This window comes from Topomyia yanbarensis, chromosome 3 (genome assembly GCF_030247195.1).
Source record: "Topomyia yanbarensis strain Yona2022 chromosome 3, ASM3024719v1, whole genome shotgun sequence".
Taxonomy (NCBI): Eukaryota; Metazoa; Arthropoda; class Insecta; order Diptera; family Culicidae; genus Topomyia; species Topomyia yanbarensis.
The window spans coordinates 152,091,260-152,114,022 of record NC_080672.1 but is presented as its reverse complement, the minus strand read 5'-3'; the positions used below and the strand labels follow the sequence as shown (position 1 = coordinate 152,114,022).

General features: G+C 39.3%; 1 protein-coding gene across 13 annotated transcripts in view; it reads right to left on the bottom strand.

Moving 5' to 3' along the window:
- The window catches only part of LOC131688555 (fat-like cadherin-related tumor suppressor homolog), a 690,234-nt gene that overhangs the window by 5,361 nt on the left and 662,110 nt on the right, over window positions 1-22,763 (bottom strand). For 12 of the 13 annotated variants that reach the window (XM_058972873.1, XM_058972872.1, XM_058972883.1 and 9 more), the window contains 4 exons: window positions 16,147-16,600; window positions 10,543-16,080; window positions 10,294-10,479; window positions 10,188-10,208 (listed from right to left, as the gene is read on the bottom strand). In XM_058972873.1, coding sequence (XP_058828856.1) covers window positions 10,188-10,208; window positions 10,294-10,479; window positions 10,543-16,080; window positions 16,147-16,600 — 6,199 coding nt within the window. The remainder of the gene's footprint in view (window positions 1-10,187; window positions 10,209-10,293; window positions 10,480-10,542; window positions 16,081-16,146; window positions 16,601-22,763) is intronic. The other variant, XM_058972882.1, reaches the window with a different exon arrangement.

Below are 22,763 nucleotides of genomic sequence, written 5' to 3'. Positions count from 1 at the left end.
AAAATGAGTTATGCAGTTATGCGCACGCCAATGAATACATATTAAAATGTATGCAACAATACAGTCGGGTCTCCTACTACGCGGATTCCTACAACGCGGCTTCCTACTGCGCGGACTCCTACTACGCGGTACCCGTGTTATAGGATACCCATAGCTTATGGGATTTCGACTAATTGGGGCTGTGGCCGATTATTTCGTCCGTGTCACCATGTAGCGCCATACTTTCTTTGGCAAAGTTGTTGTACTCATTTGGGCCTACAACTTACAGTAATTGGGTATCCCATTAGTTGAGAACTATGCCACTAGGGGTGCTATGAAGAAAGAGTAAATAAATCGAAATTCTCGTCGTAAATTCGACTATCATCAAATGGATTCAATGTCAAATATATCAAGACCCTGATTATTTTGAAAGGTGGTGTCTTCGGGAAATTTATAAAAGAAGTCCAGAGCTTCTGGATGGTAGAAAGTATAGCTCGCAATTATCCCACCAGGCGGCGCTAGTGCTAATGCAAATATTCAACACATGTTAAAATAATTCTATATCACAACATCGTGATTAGATAGAGTAGTACTGTCTTCAGCAAAGATGCTCGAGAGGTCGAAGACTACCCAGCGGTAACAGATTAGTTTGGAATACTCTCACTATGCGGCGCTAGTGAGCGTAGAAGCTTTCAACATATGGTAGATTATGATACATCTCAAAAGTCTAATAACTTGGAAAAATGGTGTTTTCGGCAGAGTTCTCGAGGAGGTCAAAGCTTACTAGATTATGGATAGATTATAGTTGAATGAACCCGCCAGGCGGCGCTAGTGAGCATTTTCTTTCAAAGCATGTATCTCGAGATCATGATCATTTGGAAGGGTGGTGTCTTTGGCAATATTCATAGGCAGGTCGAGCTCTGTCCTACGGCGAACAAATTAGTTCAGAACTCGCCCACTAGATGGCGCTAATGAGAATGAAACTTTCTTAACATTATAGATATATTTGTAAAGTCTGATAATTTAGGAAAACGCTGTTTTGGTAAAGTTTTCCAGTGGACAAGTGTTGTTTGACAATGTATAGAAAAATTTCGATTTTACCCACTAGGTGACGCTAGTGAGCACGAATTTTTCCTTTCAATTTCTGCATCTCAATATAAAGGCAGTTTAGAAAAGTGGTGTCTTCAACAAAGTTGCTTGAGAGGTCGAGGACTACCCAACGGTAACAGATAAGTTTAGAATACTCTCACTATGCGGTGATAGTGAGCGTAGATGTTTTCAGCATGTAGTAGATAAAGATATATCTCAAAAGTCTAATAACTTAGAAAGATGATATTTTCGGCAAAGTTCTTTAGGAGGTCAAAGGCTACTAGATTATGGATTGATTAAAGTTGAATGGACTCGACATTTGGCGCTAGTGAGCATTATTTTTCATATCCTGTATCTCGAGATCATGATCATTTGGAAGGGTGGTGTCTTTGACAATATGCATAGACAGGTAGAGCTCTGTCTTAAAGCGAATAAATTAGTTCTGAACTTGTCCACTAGGCGTCGCTAATGAGAATGCAACTTTCTCAACATTTTAGATATATTTCCAAAGCCTGATAATTTAGGAAAACGCTGTTTCGATTAAGTTCTCCAGGGGGACAAGTGCTGTTTGACAATGTAAAAAATATTTTGGATTAACCCGCTAGGTGACACTAAGGAACACGAATTTTTTTTTCAATTTCTGCATCTCAACATAAAGGCGGTTAAGAAGGGTGGTATCTTCAACAAAGTTGCTTGAGAGGTCGAGAACTACCCAATGATTAGTTTAGAATACTCTCACTATGCGGCGCTAGAGAGCGCAAAAACTTTTAGGACCTGATAAATGATACATCTCAAGAGTGTAACATAAAGGGCGAACACGAAATTATTGCGACACCGAGAATGTCATGCCAATTTTCTTATAATGTTTAAAATGAAACCAAAATTTTAGGGTAGTTTTATACATATATTTACCTCAAAAATCAAAAGAAAAGTTAATCGATGGAGGCTTGAGTGTAAAATTGAACGCATTTTCGCTTGATGCCCTCCATCAAAGTCTTTACAGTGTCATCCGGTACCAGTTTCTCAGTTTTTTATCATTTTCTTAACATGTCCTTCTCGTCTTTGACTGTCTTCTTGCTCTTCCGAAGTTCCCGCTTCATCATTGCCCAGTACTGCCCGGGCGCAGCTCCGGACAGTTTGGCGGATTTATGTCCTTGGGAACAAAATGGACAGAATTGGCCTCATACCACTCCAGGACACTTTTAGAATAGTAGCATGATACCAAATTTGGCCAAAATAGCGGAGCTTCGTCGTGCTGCTGCAAGAACAGCAAAAGGCGCTTCTCGAGGCACTCAGATTTGTAGATCTCGCCATTTACTGTGCCCTTTGTCACGAAAGGCTCACTCCTCAGTCCGCAAGAGCAGATGGCCTGCCAAATGAGATATTTGGAGGCGAACTTCGACATTTTCTTCTTCTTAAATTTGTCGTCCACATAGAACTTGCTCTTGCCGGTGAAAAACTCCAACCCCGGAATTTACTTAAAATCGGCTTTTATATACGTTTCGTCGTCCATCACACAGCAGCCATATTTTTTTTCAGCATCTTCTCGTAGAGCTTCCGTGCCCGAGTTTTAGCCGTCGATTGTTGCCGCTCATCGCGGTTTGGGAAGTTCTGTACCTTGTATGTATGTAGTCCAGCTCTCTTCTTTGCATTCTGGACGTAGCTCTGCGACATGCCGATCTCTTTAGCCAAATCCCGGCTTGAGACGTTGGGATTTGCTTTAATCGTCCGCTTCACATTTCTCTCCATCTTTTTGTTCTCCGGTCCTGGTTTTCTTCCAGCTCCTTTGCCGTGGTCCAACGTCAACCGCTCCTGGAACCGCTTCAACACTCTGGAGACGGTTGAATGGTGAATGTTCAACATTTTTCCCAACTGCCGGTGCGACAGGTCAGGAAATTCCAGGTGTTTGGAAAGAATTTGTTCTCTCGACTCGCGTTGGTTCACCTCCATTTTCGCTGAATCGAAAAACACTACTTCGAGTTTGACAGTATGTAAACAATACACATCAATGAGAAAGTGTGCAAAATTTGGTTAATTTTTACCCAATGGTAAAAAAGTTATGCCCTGTTGAATGTGTCGCAATAATTTCGTGTTCACCCTTTAGAAAGATGGTGATTTCGGCGAAGTTCTTGAGGAAATCAAGGGCTGCTCGATTATAGACAGACTGAATTGGGATGGACCCGCCAGGCGGCGCTAGTGAGCAAGCTTTTTTTAAATTTTATTTCTCGGGATCAGGATTATTTGGATGAGTGGTATCTTTGGTAAAATTCATCGACAGGTTGAGTTTTATCTTACTGTGATCAGATTAGTTCAGAGATCACTCATTGCTAGAGAGAATACAACTTCTACTACGTAGTAGCTTAAGACAAAAGTTTGATAATTCATGAAAATGGTGTTATCAGATTAACGTGGATTTCAGATACTAGGTGGCATTAGAGAGAATTTTTTTACGAATTTTAGCACTTCAAAATCATGACAGTTTAGAAGAAGGCTTTCTTCAGTGAAATTCATCGGTAGCTGTCTGATGATAGCATATTGGTTTTGAATCATTATGTGCCAGAGAATGGGTTGATGAATTTATCCTCGGCTACTTCAGAAATTTAAATAAAATTAACAAGAATCAGAGTAGTAAATAATCTATTCATAATCAAGTAGCCCTTATTCTTCCTCAAAAACTTTTCCGAAAACACCATCTTTCTAATTTATTAGACTTCTGAGATAATTCATAATCTACCATATGCTGAAAGCTAGCACGTCCACTAACACTGCATAGTGAGAGTATACCAAACTAATCGGTCACTATTGGGTAGTCCTTGACCTATCAAACAATTTTGTTGAAGACACCACCTTTCTAAACTGCCTTAATATTGAAATGATGAAATTGAAAAAAATACGTGCTTACTAGTGCACCCAGAACTCGTGCTTACTCGCGTAACCTAGTTATTACCAGACTTTAAAAAAAGATCTACAATATTCTGAAAGTTACCAAAGACATCACCGTTGCAAATTATTATTATCGAGATGCAGAATGTAATATATACTTGCTCACTATCGTAACCTTGCGGGTCCATTCCAATTCAATCTAATAAACTAATCTGTTATTTTCAGGCATTAGAAATAGAGCTATAATGTTAAGAAAGTTGCATTCTCATTAGCGACGTCTAGTGGACAAGTTCAGAACTAATTTGTTCGCCTTAGGACAGAGCTTGACCTGTCTATGAATATTGCCAAAGACACCACCCTTCCAAATGATCATGATCTCGAGATACAGGATATGAAAAATAATGCTCACTAGCGCCAACTGGCGGGTCCATTCAACTTTAATCTATCCATAATCCAGTAGCCTTTGACCTCCTCGAGAACTCAGCCTAAAACACCATTTTTGCAAGTTATTAGACTTTTGAGATACATCATAATCTACCATATGTTGAAAGCTTCTACGATCACTAGCGCCGCATAGTGAGAGTATTCCAAACTAATCTGTTACCGTTGGGTAGTCCTCGACCTCTCGAGCATCTTTGCTGAAGACAGTACTACTCTATCTAATCACGATGTTGTGATATAGAATTATTTTAACATGTGTTGAATGTTTGCATTAGCACTAGCGCCGCCTGGTGGGATAATTGCGAGCTATACTTTCTACCATCCAGAAGCTCTGGACTTCTTTTATAAATTTCCCGAAGACACCACCTTTCAAAATAATCAGGGTCTTGATATATTTGACATTGAATCCATTTGATGACAGTCGAATTTACTACGAGAATTTCGATTTATTTACTCTTTCTTCATAGCACCCCTGGCGGCATAGTTCTCAACTAATTGGATACCCAATTACTGTAAGTTGTGGGGCGAAATGAGTACAACAACTTTGCCAAAAAATGTATGGCGCTACATGCCGACACGGACGAAATAATCGGCCACAGCCCCAATTAGTCGAAATCCCATAAGCTATGGGTATCCTACAACGCGGATTCCTTTTTCACGCCCCCAGTTAATCGCGTAGTAGGAGACCCGACTGTACTTGGATTTGCGTGTCTAGATGACCAATTATGACAAATGACCAATTCAAGTAGCTTTGACTACATTGGCCGACTAAGACGGTTCCAGATTCCCCCGGTGAACTTGACAAATTTCCTAGTGAATGTCCTATCTATTTCTCAGCGAATTCTTTACCGATTTTTAGAAACTCCATTTCAAATGGAAAATATGACACCCCCATTGATTGCTTTTGAATTTTCTTTTCTGATCTGAGTTTTGGTTCTGGAGGGACATTATCTACATAAAAAACCATAAAATTTTGTACGGATCGGTTATATAGTTTCAGAAATATGGACTGAATCTTCCGGTGATATATGAAATTCCGAAACTTTTTTTTTGCATGAAATGTCAGAAATCGAATTAGTAAATTAGTTATGGAATTTTCGTTTCGACTTCATCTCATCAGAATCCGATACTAACTTAGTAATAAGACTAAACTAGCGCCGAATTGACGCTAGCTCCCAAAAACGAAAATACGATTTGTGTTTCTGAGCAAACCCCTAGTCCCGCAAGAAAAGGAGCTCATTTTACGATCAGAGAACTGCAAGCGAAAAATTTGGTTTGGCTTAGCAAGCCAATGCAAGATGCACTATGCTATTTTTCTCCTTAATGGAGAAAATTTAGGTAAAAACTATTTTGCTCCACTTAGGAGAAAATTATTTTAAACCACATATGTGCGTTAAGGGCACAAAACCGATAAATAAATTAGTGATAGAGACCGAGCATAGCGTAGTTGGTAAATCGATTGCTTTGTACACAGCTCACCTCCCAACCCCGCACACAGAGTTAGAGATTATTCCAAAAGAGATTTCTCTAACCCGAAAAGAGGCGAATGACCCTAAGGTTGAAACCTCTATAATCAAAATCAAAAAAACGAATTAATTATGGAATTTGCGTTTCTCATAAAATTTTCCCCTTAGTGGAGAAAAAGTGGCCTTTATCACTAAGGAGAAAAATAGCTGAATCGAATTCGTATTTCTGATGCCAAATGTATCTAAAATGCCTGAAACACGTCAAGTTTTGATGTAATCTCGAAATTTTTGTTTGCGAAAATAGACTCTTTGTTGCTTAGCTGATTTTGCACCTTTTTTAAATTGTTTACTAACGTGGCTGTTTCGAATAATTATTGAAGAAAAAGAAGCGTTTCCAGTGGTGGATCTGAGGGGAGGGTCCTTATTTTTCTAGAAACAAAAATATCTCAATTCAAATACTAAGGTTATTTTCTTTAAAAAGATGTATAAATTGTAATTTTCTGATGCTACTTCCAAAGTTATAGGATTTAATATATTTTTCCTCCATATTTTCCCTTAGTACCAATTTCAAAAATTTCAAGCGAAGTGGGCGGGAGTCTAGAATTGTCCAAATGATGTGAAATTTGGCATCTGAGCTTACTTTGACATTTGTCACAATATGAGAGAGGGGGCCCTTAAGAATCAAAAAAAAAAATTTTTTTTGCAATGCCCTAATGAACAACCACGTTTTCAAACAGCTATAACTTTGGGGTTAGACAAAGATGTTTTCACAAAAAAGTCAAACTAATTGTAACTATCACCGTTTATTTGAGCGCTAATAGTTACAAGAAATATCCGTAGAACTGAAGTTATTGCAACTGTTCTGATTGAATTCCACTGGAGCAGTGCTGCCAGAGACATTTTCAGTTATCGGTGAAATTTTTTTTTCGTATATCTTCGTTGTCGTCAAATATTTTTGAAAACAGTTCATTTTCGGTGGTGTGCAGGAGGATGGCGTGTGGAGAAGGATGAACCACGAATTCGCGCGACTCTATGGCGACCCAAGTATCCGGAAAGTAGCTCAAGCTGGAAGAGTACGGTGGGCGGGGCATGTTGTGAGGATGCCGGACAACAACCCCACCAAGTTGGTTTTCACCTCCAACCCGGCAGGCAGGCTTGTTATTTGCTCACACAATAAGCCACAAAGAGCGAAATACACCGATTAAAAATAGAGCAGCACAAAAACACTGCGATGTGCAGAATGACCGCACAAAGAGAAACTTGAAAACGAAAAAGTGTAAAATCTGTGCACCAAGAGCTGCACAATTTCGTTCAAAGAGTCACCTTGAAGAGCCACTTTTTTGTGCCTCCCCTTACTGAAAAGCAGGTAAGAAGGCGAATCAAACTACAATTCAGATAAAGTTTGATCGGAAGAACGTTTTAAAAATGTTTTTTGGTTGCCTTCTCTACTTACGTGCGCGTGGGACCAAGATACACACTAAAGAGCCTCTTTATTTCTACTCTTTGTGGCGTGCAGCCAGATAGTAGAATACACGTGTGGGAGCAACACGCATCGGAGTGAAGAGGTTTATTGTCAAAGAGAAGAGCGGTGGTTCGCATGAAAAGTGCAAAGAGCGTTTGTTATTCTTCTCTTTATTTGCTTTGAGGTGCATAACATCCCTGCCGGCAGGTACAAGACGGAGAGAACCGCAGCGTTCTCGGGGGCTGGACCAAGTGGAGCAGAACCTGGCGAGTATCGGGCACCTGAGAGGTTAGAGACAAGCAGCAACTGACCGAGTGGCGTGGCGGAATATTGTGGAACAGATTAAATCATGTTAATATGATGTATAATCAGGAAATATAATAATATAAGACTGAGAGAAACGAAAGCAATGAAATTGAAAGACGGATAAGTATTCGAGAGCGAATCAGTTATAAACTTAGAACGGAAAAATAGGACTAGGCAGGCTCATATGGATATGATCGAAAGGAAATGTGAAGAATCCTTTGCCTTCTGTTGGTAGGAGTTAGACTTTCCACCCCAGTCTACCGCATGGTCGTTGATAGAACATAACTCATTATTATGTTTACCACCGATGCCGGTGTAGTTTTCCGTAGTTTATAACTGATTCGCTTTAGAATACCTATCCGTCTTTCAATTTCATTGCTTTAGTTTCTATTAGTTTTAAATTTGCCGAAAATAGCTAAAAAAATCGATACAGCAAAATAACAAAAAAAATTGGGAGTAGAACGAAAAAAATGGCGAAAGTTTGGGGTCCCAAGAAAAAAAATTGGGTCGTGACTTCACAGTTTAAAACCAAAGTTTTGCAAAATTTAAAAAAATAACATTTTTTATTTTGGGAATGCGTAGAGTTGAGACGAAAACGTAATATGATTAATAACGAGGATAAAGCTTTCCGAAAGTAGAGAGAAATTTATGAAAAATGGATTTTTCCGCTTGACTCTAGCAGGTCCTGATCGATTTTTGTTAGCGTCCGATTTTTGTTGCATTACCAATTATATGTAGTAACTGCTGTAACAGTAACGTTGCGTGTTACCAATTTATTACTGGTCAGAAATATTTTGAAAAATTTCCAACCAATTTTGTAATATTTTCCAAAAACCTTTCACTCTTCCAAATAATTGCACTTTTTCAAAAATATCGAAATTCCATTTTATACCGTTTCTAGACCATTCTTTAAACTTTCAGAATCATTTCATTTTTTTTCAAATCGGTTGAAAATTCGCAAAGTTATAGTAACTTTTGTAAACAAAAGTCAAAACCACGATATTTTTACTTTTTTTTGTTCAAACCAATTTATGTATCATTTATTCAATAAATTCAATTCAATAAATTCCGTACTTTTACTTTCGAAATTAAAAAACGCGTAGAAAATGATGCATTATACATTTCTTTTGTTTGCAGGTAAAGATGCGAAAATTGCGATCAAACGCGTTCTAGGATGGAAAACGCAAGTGCCATGTTCTAGGGTTAAAGATAAAAAAATGTTTTATTTTTATTTTACGCTAGAAGATCCCTATAAGAAAAATTTATATTAAATAATCAGAAAAAGTCATAAGACCACATCAAGGGAAAGGAAGAATACTTTAACAGTTTCAGTTATAGAGAAAGAAAAATAAGTTTTATTTAGTCAATGTCTCCATTTTGTCAGCCTAGAATACATATATGGGGCTGAGAAAAATTGGTCTATACTGTATGTATTATTCACTGTGTCCCACATTATTAGTTACATCTCATTTTTTAGGATATTTTTTTTCAATTGCATTGAAATACATCATTTTTTTTTATAGTTTTCAAGGAGTTACTTCTTTCAAAATTTGGCGAACCTATTCCCATTCGTGTGATAGTTTATGTTAAAAGAGTATGGTAAATTAATTGGAATACTTGAAGGTTTATTTGTTGCAGATTGTGAAAATACAGAAATTTTCAGTGATGACGACATGGACGTGAACGAAAACGCGAGAGAAGACTGACCGATAATGCACCTTATGTTTCACCACCAGGGAAGAGGATCTGCGTCAACAAGACCCGATGGACTGTTGAAAGTTATTTTTAATTTTTAAATATTGTATAAATCTTAAAAGACTACGCAGTTAAGCTAACGTATTGAGCCGTGTCAAATAAACAAGAAGGAAAAAAGTTAAAAATTCGCAGCAAGGTAAAATCATTAAACACTTTTACCGTTGTCTTCCATTTTAATTCCACTATGATGAACAAAATACAAAATTTCACTTTTCTGTTACATACAGTGCTTTTGTTAAAGGTAAAATCGTTCAGCATATATTATATGCGAACAATAAGATCTTTTATCCCTGTAGAATGCGGCTAATTTTATCAACTTACGGGTTCGCTCAATGTTTATGCCCTTCCTCTATCAAAAATAATATGAAATTTGGGGCGAGCATAGCGTAGCTGGCAAATCGATAGCCTTGTACGCAGCTCACCTGGGTTCGATTTCCAATCCCGCAATAGGGTTAGAGATATTTCTTCTAACCCAAATAGAGGAGAAGGTTAAAACCTCTATGACCGAAATAAAAAATGCGAATGTCACCAGATAAATAATTATTGTGTGCTGCAAGTCTATCTGCAACTATTGGTGAAACCTTGAACTGGTGGCGAATTTTACCACAAATATAAATAACGAACGACATGTTCAGAAGATGTTGTTGATGTCGGTATGAGCGAAGGTCTATAAGTTTTGCTTTTTATTGTTGATGGCAACACTAATATGGCTTAATTGATCGAAAAGTAGCTTTCATAATATATCATCAATGATTTCAAAGGCCATTATTTAAATATTAAACAATAAAAATTTACCAGTTACTTACGTGTATTAACTTTTAAAGGCACTAGATAGGCAGCAGAAGCAAAAAAATCGAAAGTATTCGATTAAACACTTAACCTTCCACACTACATTTTTTCTCAAAAACTTACCTGTATTGAATCTGTAATCCTCGCTACCGCTATCGAGGGGATTCAGACATGGAATGGAAGTGTTTTGCTCGAAGCCCAACGATAGCGGCTGCTCACTCTGATCACACTCGGAATCATCCACAAACTCCGACTCGTTGTCCTCGTTCAGTGTTTCGATATCTCGCGCTGGATCGACTGGTCCCAGGACTGTGAAGGAGAAGATTACCCAATTTGTGCATTCGTGTTTAACATAAACTAAATTAAACTCACTTGGAGGTAGAAGATTATTCTTCGGATGCGACTCGTTACTTTCGTTGCTGTGGAAGCTAGATGAGTCCGGCACTTCGCTCCCGGGCACCTCGGTAATGTTCGGTAATGGGTGGTGTCCTCGTCCAACCCAGTCTGAACAATCCCAGTGATAAGCGCCATGTGATAGCCCGGATGAATCTTCAAACCCGTGCTGTGACTGCTGCTGAGTTGGCGAGTGGGCCATATTGAGTAATCGACCGGGCAGAATACCTGTCTGCTGTTGTTTCAATGAAGCGGATCGGTGGGAGTCCAGTGACGAAATTGGACTTATTCGCTTCAGATCGTTATTGATTTTGCTGTCGGTGAAGGTTTGCATCTGCATCTGATCAGACCACTTTTGTTTAAGCAAGGAGTCGCTCTCCCCCGATGAATTGCCACTCTTAATATTCACCAACTGTTGGTTGGGTCTGGCTGACGCTTTGCGATACTCTGGAGGTACGTTTTCCAATTCATCACCAGCAGACCCGTAGCTTCTGAGAGTATCCAGATTGTTGTACTGCAACATTGTATTGCACGTATATGCGTGATCATTGTTGCTACTTGGGGTGTATGATACAGGGCGTTGCTGCATGTCCCTTTGAATGATCTCTAGATTACTCATTTTGGACGAACGCTTATACTGAGAGTTATCCGAAACTGAGTTTAACACCATCGCTTTCGGATCGTTATTTATCTTTTCGTGTCGATGTCTTCGTCTCTTTTTCTTACACGCACAAGTAACTCCCCAAATTACTATCACCAATATTACTATGGTAACAATGGTACAAAGAACGATGATCCATTGCTCTTGGGTTACAGTGTTGAACCCAGGAATTCTCAGAGGAAACGTGTACAAGGGGTCGCCGCAGCTTGCACCGGTCATTTCAGGTGGGCAAACACATCGAAAGCTGCCGGCTTCATTGATGCACGTTGCACCATTTCCACAGGGTTGCTTCTCGCACTCGTCAATGTCAATCTCGCAAGTGGTTCCAGTGTATCCCCTACACATACATAATGGGCCATCGTCGCCTTCTTCACAAACTCCCCCATTTCGACATGGATTTGGAGTGCAGAACCGTCCGTAGTCACACCGACTTCCAGACATCCTTGCGGGACAATCACAGGTATAATTTCCAGTATTCATCTTGTTACATTTTCCTCCGAACAAACAAGGAGATGAAGCGCAAGGATCCATATCTTCCTTGCAGAATGGCCCCGAGAAACGCGAGTGACACAGACATTCAAAGTTACCAGCACCAATATCAGTGCAAGTACCTCCATTCCAGCAAGGTTGTGTACCACAAACTCCCAGTGGAACCAATATAGATGATGCATCGCAGCTGAACTCAACATTAGCGAAACGCCTCAGACTAGCCACCGAACTAGCTCCATTCATATGCAATGGAACAGGAATTTTTGATAGTTTAATGTCGTCCATGCACCCCATATATCCACGCTGGATGTCTTCGAAACCCAGTACAGTTGGATGTTGCTTCACTTCTGCTCCGAAATAAATGTCGTCCAATTGAAGATTCAATACTCCATTAACACCAGGTGCGTTACCACTGGCCACGTGTTTATTATCAACTATTACTCGAGCACTATTACCTTCTCGTTCTAGACGAACTTCGTGCCATATTCCATCTGATACAAAAATGCTTGTCACACTAACCATTCCTTCTCCAGAACCCAGATCAAATCGATACTGGATAACTCCATTTGCTATCTCCAAAATGTTGTAGTCTACCTTACCAGCTGAATACATGATGTTTCCAGTTGGTTGTACCGTTCGAATGCGCAAACTCAACATTAGCTGATCCTCTAAATTCTTCTTAGCAATTTCTTTGTCAATACGATAGTGTGCATAACTTTTACCACTAAACGATACAGGATTTCGTGGGGTGTAGCAAGTCTCATCGTTGCATTTACTTATATCCCGGTCACATTTTTGTCCAGCAAAGCCCTCTGGACAGATACAGTGATATCCTTGCTCAGATGAATCCGGCACACAGTTTTTGTAGTTCGGACAAGGTGATTTTGAGCATTCATTGACTGCGTGTTGACATTTATCTCCCCCGTAGCCCTCTTTGCAGTTACACTCCATTTTATGAATGTGCCGAGACGATACGAAGCTGGTCACATCCGTCGATATGGGATTAACAATTTTGGGATCCAGAACCAGTTTGTCTTCACACTCACCGTGTATACAGTAGCTCGGTAGACATTTCGATTTTACAACTTCGTCTATTTGCAGTTTCGTTGCGTCCTCGATCTCCTCTAGGTTGTCATCGATTGCTTTGCGAATTTCGTAAACCGAATAGAAATCTGACTGTCCTTTGCGAACAGTAAATAGCACATCCAAGTCATGGATGGTTCCGCGTCGGTAGCGCATTTGTCCTAGATGATTTGTGACATTTCCCAGGCCAGAGTCCCGCTCCAATCGATGGAGGATCATGTTCAGCTCGTCGTTTGATTTTTGCACGGAGATTATCACTACGTCTTTAATTTTACATCCCATTGAATTTCGTACGGAACGAATAAATCCTTTCCGATGGCTAAGAATGAAAGATTCAGGACTTACTTTCATAAAACGTATGACGATGGAGTTTGCCAGCATATCGTCCGTTACCAATTCGACGGCCACTTTCACTATTGTGTACGAAGCAAATTTCCCATCTGACACTGTGATGTTTACACGATAATCGCCGACATCCAAACGAGGGAAAGCATGAAGAACGCCATCATTACGTGATATATTGAAAAGGTTTGCGGGCGAATACAATACTCCTGCTGTTGGAGCAAGGTTAAACGTGAGTGTGTCGTATTGATCTTGATCGGTGGCAAATACTTTCCCAATTACACCTCCGGGGAACTCATCGAGGAACGAGTTGATTGAAATGTCCAACGGAGTGATCACTGGTGGATATTGGGACTCTTCTATCACTTTAACCGATACCCAGGTGTCGGAGTACAGGGGTGGAGTACCGTTGTCGAATACACGAATCTGAAGTTGGTAGGAATCTTTGATCTTACTGTTGAAACGGGATGCTGTCCGGAGAATTCCATCTTGCTCTATTCGAAATGCACCTCCATCGTTACCGGATCGGAAGTCGAACGTGTAAGGAGCGGCATTTGGTGCAGCATCTGCATCGGTAACCTCGAATTTTAGCAACGTGAAGCCTATTTGTTTATCCTCTTGAACGACTGCGGTGTAGTTCTGTATAGTGAACATTGGAGGATTATCGTTGGCATCAGAGATTTCAATATTTACTAGTACATAAGCTGTAAGGGTAGGAAAACCATTGTCCCTCGCTTGAACATCAAGCACGTAGTTAGAAATCGATTCACGGTCTAGTGTACCGGCTACGGAGATGTATCCTGTAGCTTCTTCAATGACAAACTGACCCATTCGATCCCCACGTTCTATTTTGTAGCTCACCCGTCCGTTTTCCTCTGAATCCATGTCATTTGCTCGAACTTGTAGAATCTTGTCACCCTTTTGGGCATCTTCTCGAATCCGTGCCGTGTATGAGTTCTGTGTGAATTGTGGTGAGTTATCATTGCTATCGGTGACAGATATATTGACTGTTGCCAAATTGCTCAACGGAGGAATTCCACCGTCCACAGCTTGTATTGTCAGAAAGTAGTCCTTTGCTCGTTCGTAGTCCAAAGTATCAGCCAACGAGAGGATTCCAGTTATATTGTTCATAGCAAATTTACGATGCTCGTTGCCACCAATAATGGAATAGTAGACCTCGGCATTGACACCGGTATCTTTGGAGGTAGCCAGAACCTTTAAAATCTCGGAACCAATAGAGTTGATTTCCGGGACAGAAGCAAAATAATGTTTGGAAGTGAACTCTGGAGGATTATCGTTGATGTCTTGTACATTTACGATTAGAAAGGCTGAGTTAGAAAGTGATGGAATACCCTGATCAGTGGCTCGCACTGTTAAGTTATATACAGCTTTAACTTCACGGTCGAGAGGCTTTGCAAGGGTTACAATTCCGCTGTCTGGTGCAAGTCGGAAGTGATCACGATAGGAATCTATGAAGAAATACTTAATTTTCCGGTTGATGCCTATGTCCGCATCCGTTGCATGAATCTTTGTGACCAAAGTTCCGACTTCAGCATCTTCTGGCAGCGTGACACTATAAGGATTCATTGAAAAATCAGGCGGATTGTCGTTCAAATCAGTGATTACAATTTCAATCTGAGAAGAGCACTCCCAACCAGGATGATCACGATCTTGCACATGTGCCTTCAAATGATATTTGGACTGACTTTCACGATCCAGTTGCCTGGCCGTTTTCAACTGACCGGAGTCTTTATCTAGGTTGAAGTCCTCGGCTCCATTGCCGGTTAGATAGAACCGTAGTCGACTGTTTGTCGGCTCGTCAATGTCGTTAGCCTGAATCTGTACCACGAATGTACCTGGATGGATTCCTTCGCTTAGCTGTTCGCGATATCGGTACTTCAAGCAATAAGGAGGATTGTCGTTTGCATCCTGTACCGTGATGGAAATGTTTGTCGTTGAAGTGAACTTCCCATCAGTAACGATGACTCCAAGTTCATACTGAGCGATACTTTCGCGATCCAATGGTTTTACAACAAAAACTTCTCCACTGTTCTTAATCTGGAATTGCGAAAGTGGATCACCGGAAATTATATAGTATTCGATTGGGGTCTTCAGGTCGATATCGCCGTCTAATGTAGCGATCTGCAGAACAACCGTTCCCGGAAGAGCATCTTCACTGACACTCGCATTATACTGAGTTTCTTTAAACGTTGGCGGACAATCGTTATAGTCCTTCAAGCGAATGATCACCGTTGTACGCGTGGAATGCTTTGGCTGGCCATTATCTGTTGCAATTACCTGGAATTTGTAGTCTTCACGTTTCTCCTTGTCCAGAGGAACTAGGGTTGTGATCCATCCTGTGTACGCGTCAATGTCAAATATGTTGACAATATCTCCGACATCGGAAGAAAATGAGTAATGGATACCTCCTTTGGAGCCACTGTCTGCATCACGTGCTGTTAGTTTCATTATCGAGCTTCCTTTTTCGATATTTTCTGCCAGAACAAATGAATACGGATTACTTTCAAACATTGGCGTATTATCATTTTCGTCCTGAACGTGAAGTACTACTTCGGTGACTGCAGTCAGGGGTGGGCTAGAATCAGTCTCTGCAAGGATCGCTATCAGGTGAACGTCCTTCGTTTCTCGATCCAATGTTTTGGCTAGTCTTAGTTCTCCTGCATTATTAATGGAAAACTGGGGTTCCTCCAACTCGTCGGAAAGAATGCGATACTTGGCCGTAACATTGCCGGACAGCTTTAGCCGCGTTATAACTGTACCAGGAAGTGAACTTTCGGATAAAAAGAGTAGTTTCTCCTTCTTCTCGAAAACCGGAGGATTGTCGGAAGAGCTCATGATGTAGATGTCTATCGGGACGTCGTTGTTCTGAGAAGGGGCTCCACCGTCGTTGGCACGGATAAAAAACTGGAAGAGCTGGTTTTCTAAATGTTATAAGCATGAGTATTATTTTCTGATTGGAGCTGAAAACCTACATTATTGGCACTTACCCCATTGAATAGCACTTTTCTTCAAATATATTCCCCCAGTATTCTCATCAATCCCGAAAAGGTCTTTAATTCCACTATTCTGCGAGTCGAATATTGAATACTTGACGACTGCGTTCTGGTTGTCATCGATATCAATTGATTTTACTCGGAAGAACGTTGTGTTTACAGTAAGATTTCCTTGGATGAGTGCTTTGTATTCGCGATATACAAATTCTGGTGCATTATCATTCTCATCACCAATATTGACACGGACCATCGTAAACCCTGCCCGACCACCGGCATCGACAGCCATAACGGGCACTTCATACAGCTTTTTCTCTTCACGATCAAGTTTTTTCTTTGTCACAATCTCGCCTTTCTCTTTGTCGATCGAGAAGTACTCCTGTATCTCATCCGATATGATGCTATACGTAACTCGACCATACTCACCAAAGTCCTTATCTTCGGCTTTCACCTAAGGATAGAGAATAAAAAATGTAGAAAAATGTAAAAATAATTTACACTAGCTTGCTCTAGTTTTTTGTGACTAATTATGTTAATTTTAGCAAACTGAAATCATTGCTCCAAATTTTGGTATGAAAACAGGTATTTCCGGATTTTTGCTTTTTGTCTTGATTTTTGAATTTAAGTTGATTTTGAGTATATCTCCAGTTCTGATTGACCAATTTGCCCAAACGTGCTCTCAAATCGTAGTAGTTCAGATGATAGAAAATTTTATGGAAACAAAAAGTAGGTAAAAATCCAAAATTTAAATCTCTGGTTGGCTTAAAGGGGTAGCCTACTTTAGGATGCAAAAAAATGTTCTCAGTGTTTTTTTAAAAAGAAAGGAACGACACAGATTTTTGAAACTTTTTGATATACGTATTTGAAAAGCTCGAATAATATAAGTATATTTTATACATGTATATTTTATACATGAACCTTGTATATTTTATACATGAACCTTGTAAAATGTACTGTAAAATTGTTTTATTCGAGGTTTTTTAAGGAAAAAAAATCCTATGAACAAAAAAAACGGTCGCATGCCCACGGTGTGTATAATAGAACAATATTATGACAAAAAATAAGCATAGCTGAATTGTTCATTATTGGATGAAAGAAACTTTTCCCTTTAATTTAAAACTAATTCGGAAGTAATCCACCGAGGGATCCAGTACATTTTTTTCCAGTTCAAATCAAATATCATGATTTATGAAACGTACTATATTAGGCTGTCCCAAAAAAAAAAAAATCGAAAAGTCATGGTGCTCAACCCTATAATGAAAGATAAAATATTTTAAGCACTTTTGTGGACCAAATCAAGTTTCTAAAAAAATCATCTAGAGGTTCCACAAATGCAATTTATGAAAAATGGAAATTTTGAGTAACATTGTCGTATATAAACGGTTTTCGTAATTCGAAGTCCGACGATTTTTCTTTTATTTTTTGTGGACCTTGGAGAATAAATTCCATTTAAAAGTATTTCACAAAAAGTACTTATATCAATGATAAAACAAAACGATCAAAGATCAATGATTAAACAAAGCAAAAAAAATATTTTTAGCCAATTCTGAAGAAAATCCACTCAAATCAATTTTTTTTATTAAACCAAATTGTATTGCAAAGTACTATTCGTTATAAAAGTTTTCGTGAATAAATATTGTGAAAATTAGGTCGGGAGGCTGAGATATGGCATTTTTAGTAAATGCTTTCAAACCATGAAACTTTGTCACATTTTTTTTAAATTGATCAATATCTCAATCTTAACTTGACCAGTGTAGGCATTTTGGGTGTCAAATAAAAAGGATTTCTCTCTATCTTACAAAAATTTTCCATATGTGGAATTTACCATCTTATTCTAAGGTTTATGGAATTGTGCATGATCAACAAATTGTTCGAATAAGAAGTGATAACTTTAATGATACTATAACCAGTATAACATTCACGATTGTTTAGATTTATGTATTAATGTAAATGTATGATAAGTCTTGTAATAAAACACTCAAATATAATTTTAGGAACGTGTCCACTGGAAAACAGACAGAGAAAGAATGACCGGAACGTTGAGAATGAAGAAACGGGGGTCAATAGGTCAATTAGTAGGTATTGGAGGCTGTGGCGGTGATCACGATACCGTCGGGAATAAGTGATGGCATCAGTTCCTCGATGGCGAAGTGGTTAACGCACCCAACTAGAGACTGGGAGATCGCAGGTTCGGTTCCTGCTTGAGGACATATCTTTTCTCAGTGTTTCCAATAAAAAGGTGAATTTTCACCGTTTCTTCATTATCACCGGTTCCGGTCATTCTTTCTCTTTCTGTGTTTCAGTGGACACCAGGGATATGTTATGCACCTCAGAGCAAATGAAGAGAAGAATAACAAACGCTCTTTGCACTTTTCATGCGAACCACCGCTCTTCTCTTTCACAATAAACCTCTTCACTCCGATGCGCGTTGCTCCCACACGTGTATTCTACTCCATGGCTGCACGCCACAGAGAGTAGAAATAAAGAGGCTCTTTAGTGTGAATCTTAGTCCCACGCGCACGTAGGTAGAGAAGGCAACCAAAAAACATTTTTAAAACGTTCTTCCGATCAAACTTTATCTGAATTGTAGTTTGATTCCCCTTCCTACCTGCTTGCCAGTGAGGGGAGGCACAAAAAAGTAGCTCTTCAAGGTAGTCACCTTGAAGAGGTACTTTTTTGTGCCTCCCCTCACTGGCAGGCAGGTAGGAAGGGGAATCAAACTACAATTCAGATAAAGTTTGATCGGAAGAACGTTTTGAACGAAATTGTGCAGCTCTTGGTGCACAGATCTTACTCTTTTTCGTTTTCAAGTTTCTCTTTGTGCGGTCGTTATGCACATCGCAGTGTTTTTGTGCTGCTCTATTTTTAATCGGTGTATTTCGCTCTTTGTGGCTCATTGTGTGAGCAAATAACAAGCCTGGTGGACACGTTCCTAAAAACCCTTGAAAAAGGAAAAAAAACTCACGTCAAAACAAGGAATATATATTCAAATATATTCAATCATGTTATCATATGGTCGGTGTTAAGTCAGACCGAACTAAGTCGCAAAACATAAAAAAATGAGATATTTATAGCATTGGATAAAGAATTTCGTCAGCTACATTCGACACTTGCCAGATTTGAAATATGTATCAATAAACAAGAATTATTGCAAAAATTAATTTCCAATCATAATGTAAAGGATGCTGCGATTCAAATTTTAAACTCGTTTTTCTCGAAATCAATATTTTGTCACTTAGTCCGGTCTGACCTAACACCGATATGGCATGATTGATTATTTTGGCCCCTTCTGATTTTGGTAATAGTTAGCTGCCCTCATTGAATTGAAAAAATAAAAATTTTCGTCGACCCTCGGTGGATTATTTTCAAACAAGTCTTAAATTAAAGGTAAAAAGGTCTGCTATCGAATAGCGAAAGATTCAGCGATGCTTATTTTTTTGTAGTAAGGTCATTTTATATACACACCGTGATGCCTAATAAACCTTGGGTTCGAAAATTTGTTTGGGATATTCTTTGATTATTTAACTACTGATTTAAGTAATAAAAGTAATAATAATGATATTTTCGCTTTGTGTGAGTAATAAAAACTCGATGTTTTCGTCCTTGGAATCTCCTTCAGTCCTTTTTATATCAAAGGATTTCTTTAAAGATTACTTTTGTTGTAAATCAAACCGTTTGAGAGAGATCTTAATATCACATTTCCAGACTCGATAGAGCTTAACGAAATAAAAAGGATCGGATGTGCATATATCGCAACTCTATTGGAGAAACTATAGGAGCCTGGGGCTAGTTGGCGGTTGGGATAAGTTGGCGGAATTCTCTTTTCTTCGTTTCTATTAGACATATAGTGCTGCCACTCGCTGTGTACCTCAAGTAATGTGAAACACATCATCCAATGTGTTTTTTTGTAAAACATTTTTGTAGAAAATTTGGGCGATATTGTGTTTTCGAGCGTATTATGGAAAATTTTCTTTATTTTCAACATTTTGCGTTATTTAAGGTGAATTTCCAATTATTCCCCGATATATTTTTCGACAGCGCGTGAAAAGAGCTATCAGTCTCCCTATAGATATTATGCATATTCACAAAAGAAAGTAATTTTGTGAATCCTTCTTTATAAAATTTGCGGTCGGGGTAAGATGGTGATGACGCACGCGGGGCAAGTTGGCGCTCATATTTTCAGAGCAAAAATAGTCCTCAAATGTATGTATGTCTGCAAAGTATGAGAACCTTTTTCTTGGTCATTGATAGGCGTTCTTGGCGAGGATTTGTGGAGTCCCTTTTGCCAGTGTCGGCAGTGAAACATGATGACGAGTTATGTTCTATCAATGACCATGCGGTAGACTTGGGTGCAACGCCTAACTCCTACTTAGCAGAAGGCAAAGGATTCTTCACAGTTCATTTCAATCATGTCCATATGAGCATGCCTAGTCCTAGTTTTCCGTTCTAAGTTTATAATTGATGCACTCTAGAATACCTATCCGTCTTTCAATTGCATTTGTTTTCGTTCCTCTAAGTCTAAAATTTGCCGAAAATAGCCAACAAAATCGATGCAGCAAAATGTTTTTTGTTGGCCAAGCGAGCTGTAGATGTGTCAAAATAAGCCAGTTTCTTGTATTAAATCTGGAACAGTCTACCGACAAATTTTCATTGATGAATACCTCCAAAAGTGAGTTCTTGAGGTCTCGTGAAGGTCTGACACTAGCTTTGTACTACTTTAGCTTCTTGAAACAGTAAACATTTCAACACTCCAGAACTTCACTGTCAGGAAATACAGGGCCATCGGAAGCTAAAACTTCGTAAAATCGCACTCGTGATCCTTTCTTGAAAATCATTCAGAGCAGTACCCTGCCTCACTCATTCGAGTTTGAGCCGCTCATATGGCAGTCGGTCTTTTCCAGTATTGATCTTCTCCCATCCATTCTTCTTCTGGGCCGCCAATAGATGGATAATAAACATGTCGTTTGCAATTCGGCATTTAACCCCATTAAGGAAACGTGTCTGATAGGGAGAGTGGAGATGCCAACGTGTCATAAATATTTCGCAGTGCTTTTTCTTCAAATTCATTTGGGATATTTTTTATACTTTTTGTACGCTTGCTTTGTACTGCAAAGTTTGGAAATGATCGTTGAAGTTTTAATAAGAAACAATACTCCCGATGGCCGGCTGTTCGGAGTTCAAATTGCTCGTTTCAAATTATCGGAAATTGATCGCGAGCGACTTTAGTACATATTGCTAAGACCATACTGTCTATAGATATAAATAGATACCTCTAACATATTCCACGCGGCTTTTCGTTTTATGTAACGCCCCGCGGAAGAACAGTTATTAAAATGCCTATTCGCACGGCATTCATATTTCTACTGAAGGTCACACACCTGAAAACTCTGATCTAAAATGAAAAGACAAAGCGCGCGAGTACTAAGCCAAATCACAATATTTACCAACATATATACTCATTTATTTCCCTACATACTAACACCAATCCTATCCTGCGACGCTTGTAGATGATGCATAGAATTCCTCGGTCATAATAGTCACAAGTGTTGAACTAACATTCCTTCCCATCCCAAAATTGACCTGCATGGGCGTGGCAATCTACGTTATTGATCATACTATAATCTAAGACTCTTTAGGTTGCACGTTGAGTATGATGTACTACTCCCAAGTATCATACAATTGGTTCAATATGCAATTTCAACAGGCTTTGATCAATCACGGGAAACTTACGGGCGGGCAACTAAGCTAAGCTAAGCTAAACTAAGCAAGTGTGCCTAACGAGACATGCTTTTGAAACGTCGGAGGCTGTCCCGTGAAGCTGATGTTCGTCTCGTGTATGAGACACGAAAAGTGGAACGGAGCGAATAAAATGTATAGACCAGATGTAGCATGCGAACATGGTTAGAGAGTTGTGAATCGAGTTGGATGGCGCATTAATGTGCATCAAGTTAAATCCTACTACGGCGTAATAATTACAGTTTTAGTAGTTTCTTGTAAATCTCACATTTTTTCTTTCCTAATAGGTATTTATTTACCTATGATGTTTTTATTATGTTGTTTCTGTTACTCTTTTCGAAAGAACCGTTGGAAACTTTTTTAGCAGTTGCTTTCCTTGCTCGTTAGAACGTTGCCGTCTGCCAAATCAGGGAAATTCAACTGCCAGGACTAATTTATGCATCGTAGTAAAATTTAATTTTCAGCACGCAGGTACGTTGATTGGTGCCATCGTTGCCACTGTTGAAGGTTTGGTCACAGTGCATACAAGCTTGCCAGATCTGGCCAAAAAACGAAACACAGACAAAATTGGTTTTGTATGCGTTTAACCTCAATGCATACCTAGGTGGAAGGCTGCACTGGGCCGGTAAAAAAACAAACGATAATGGTGTTACCGCCGCTCGGTTTTCGATTCCGGGTGGTAATTTGTTGGTTAGTACATGGCGGGCGCCGGGTTCAAATAGTATGTGATTGTTCGAGAGTGTGGAGTAATTATAACTCTGTCACGGCACGCAGGAAGTGTTGCAACCGGGGCACTTTTGTTTCGACGGGAAATGGAAATTTCAATTAGTGTTACTGAATTATTTTCTCTGTTGTTGCCCCACGGTTTGTTTTCGTTC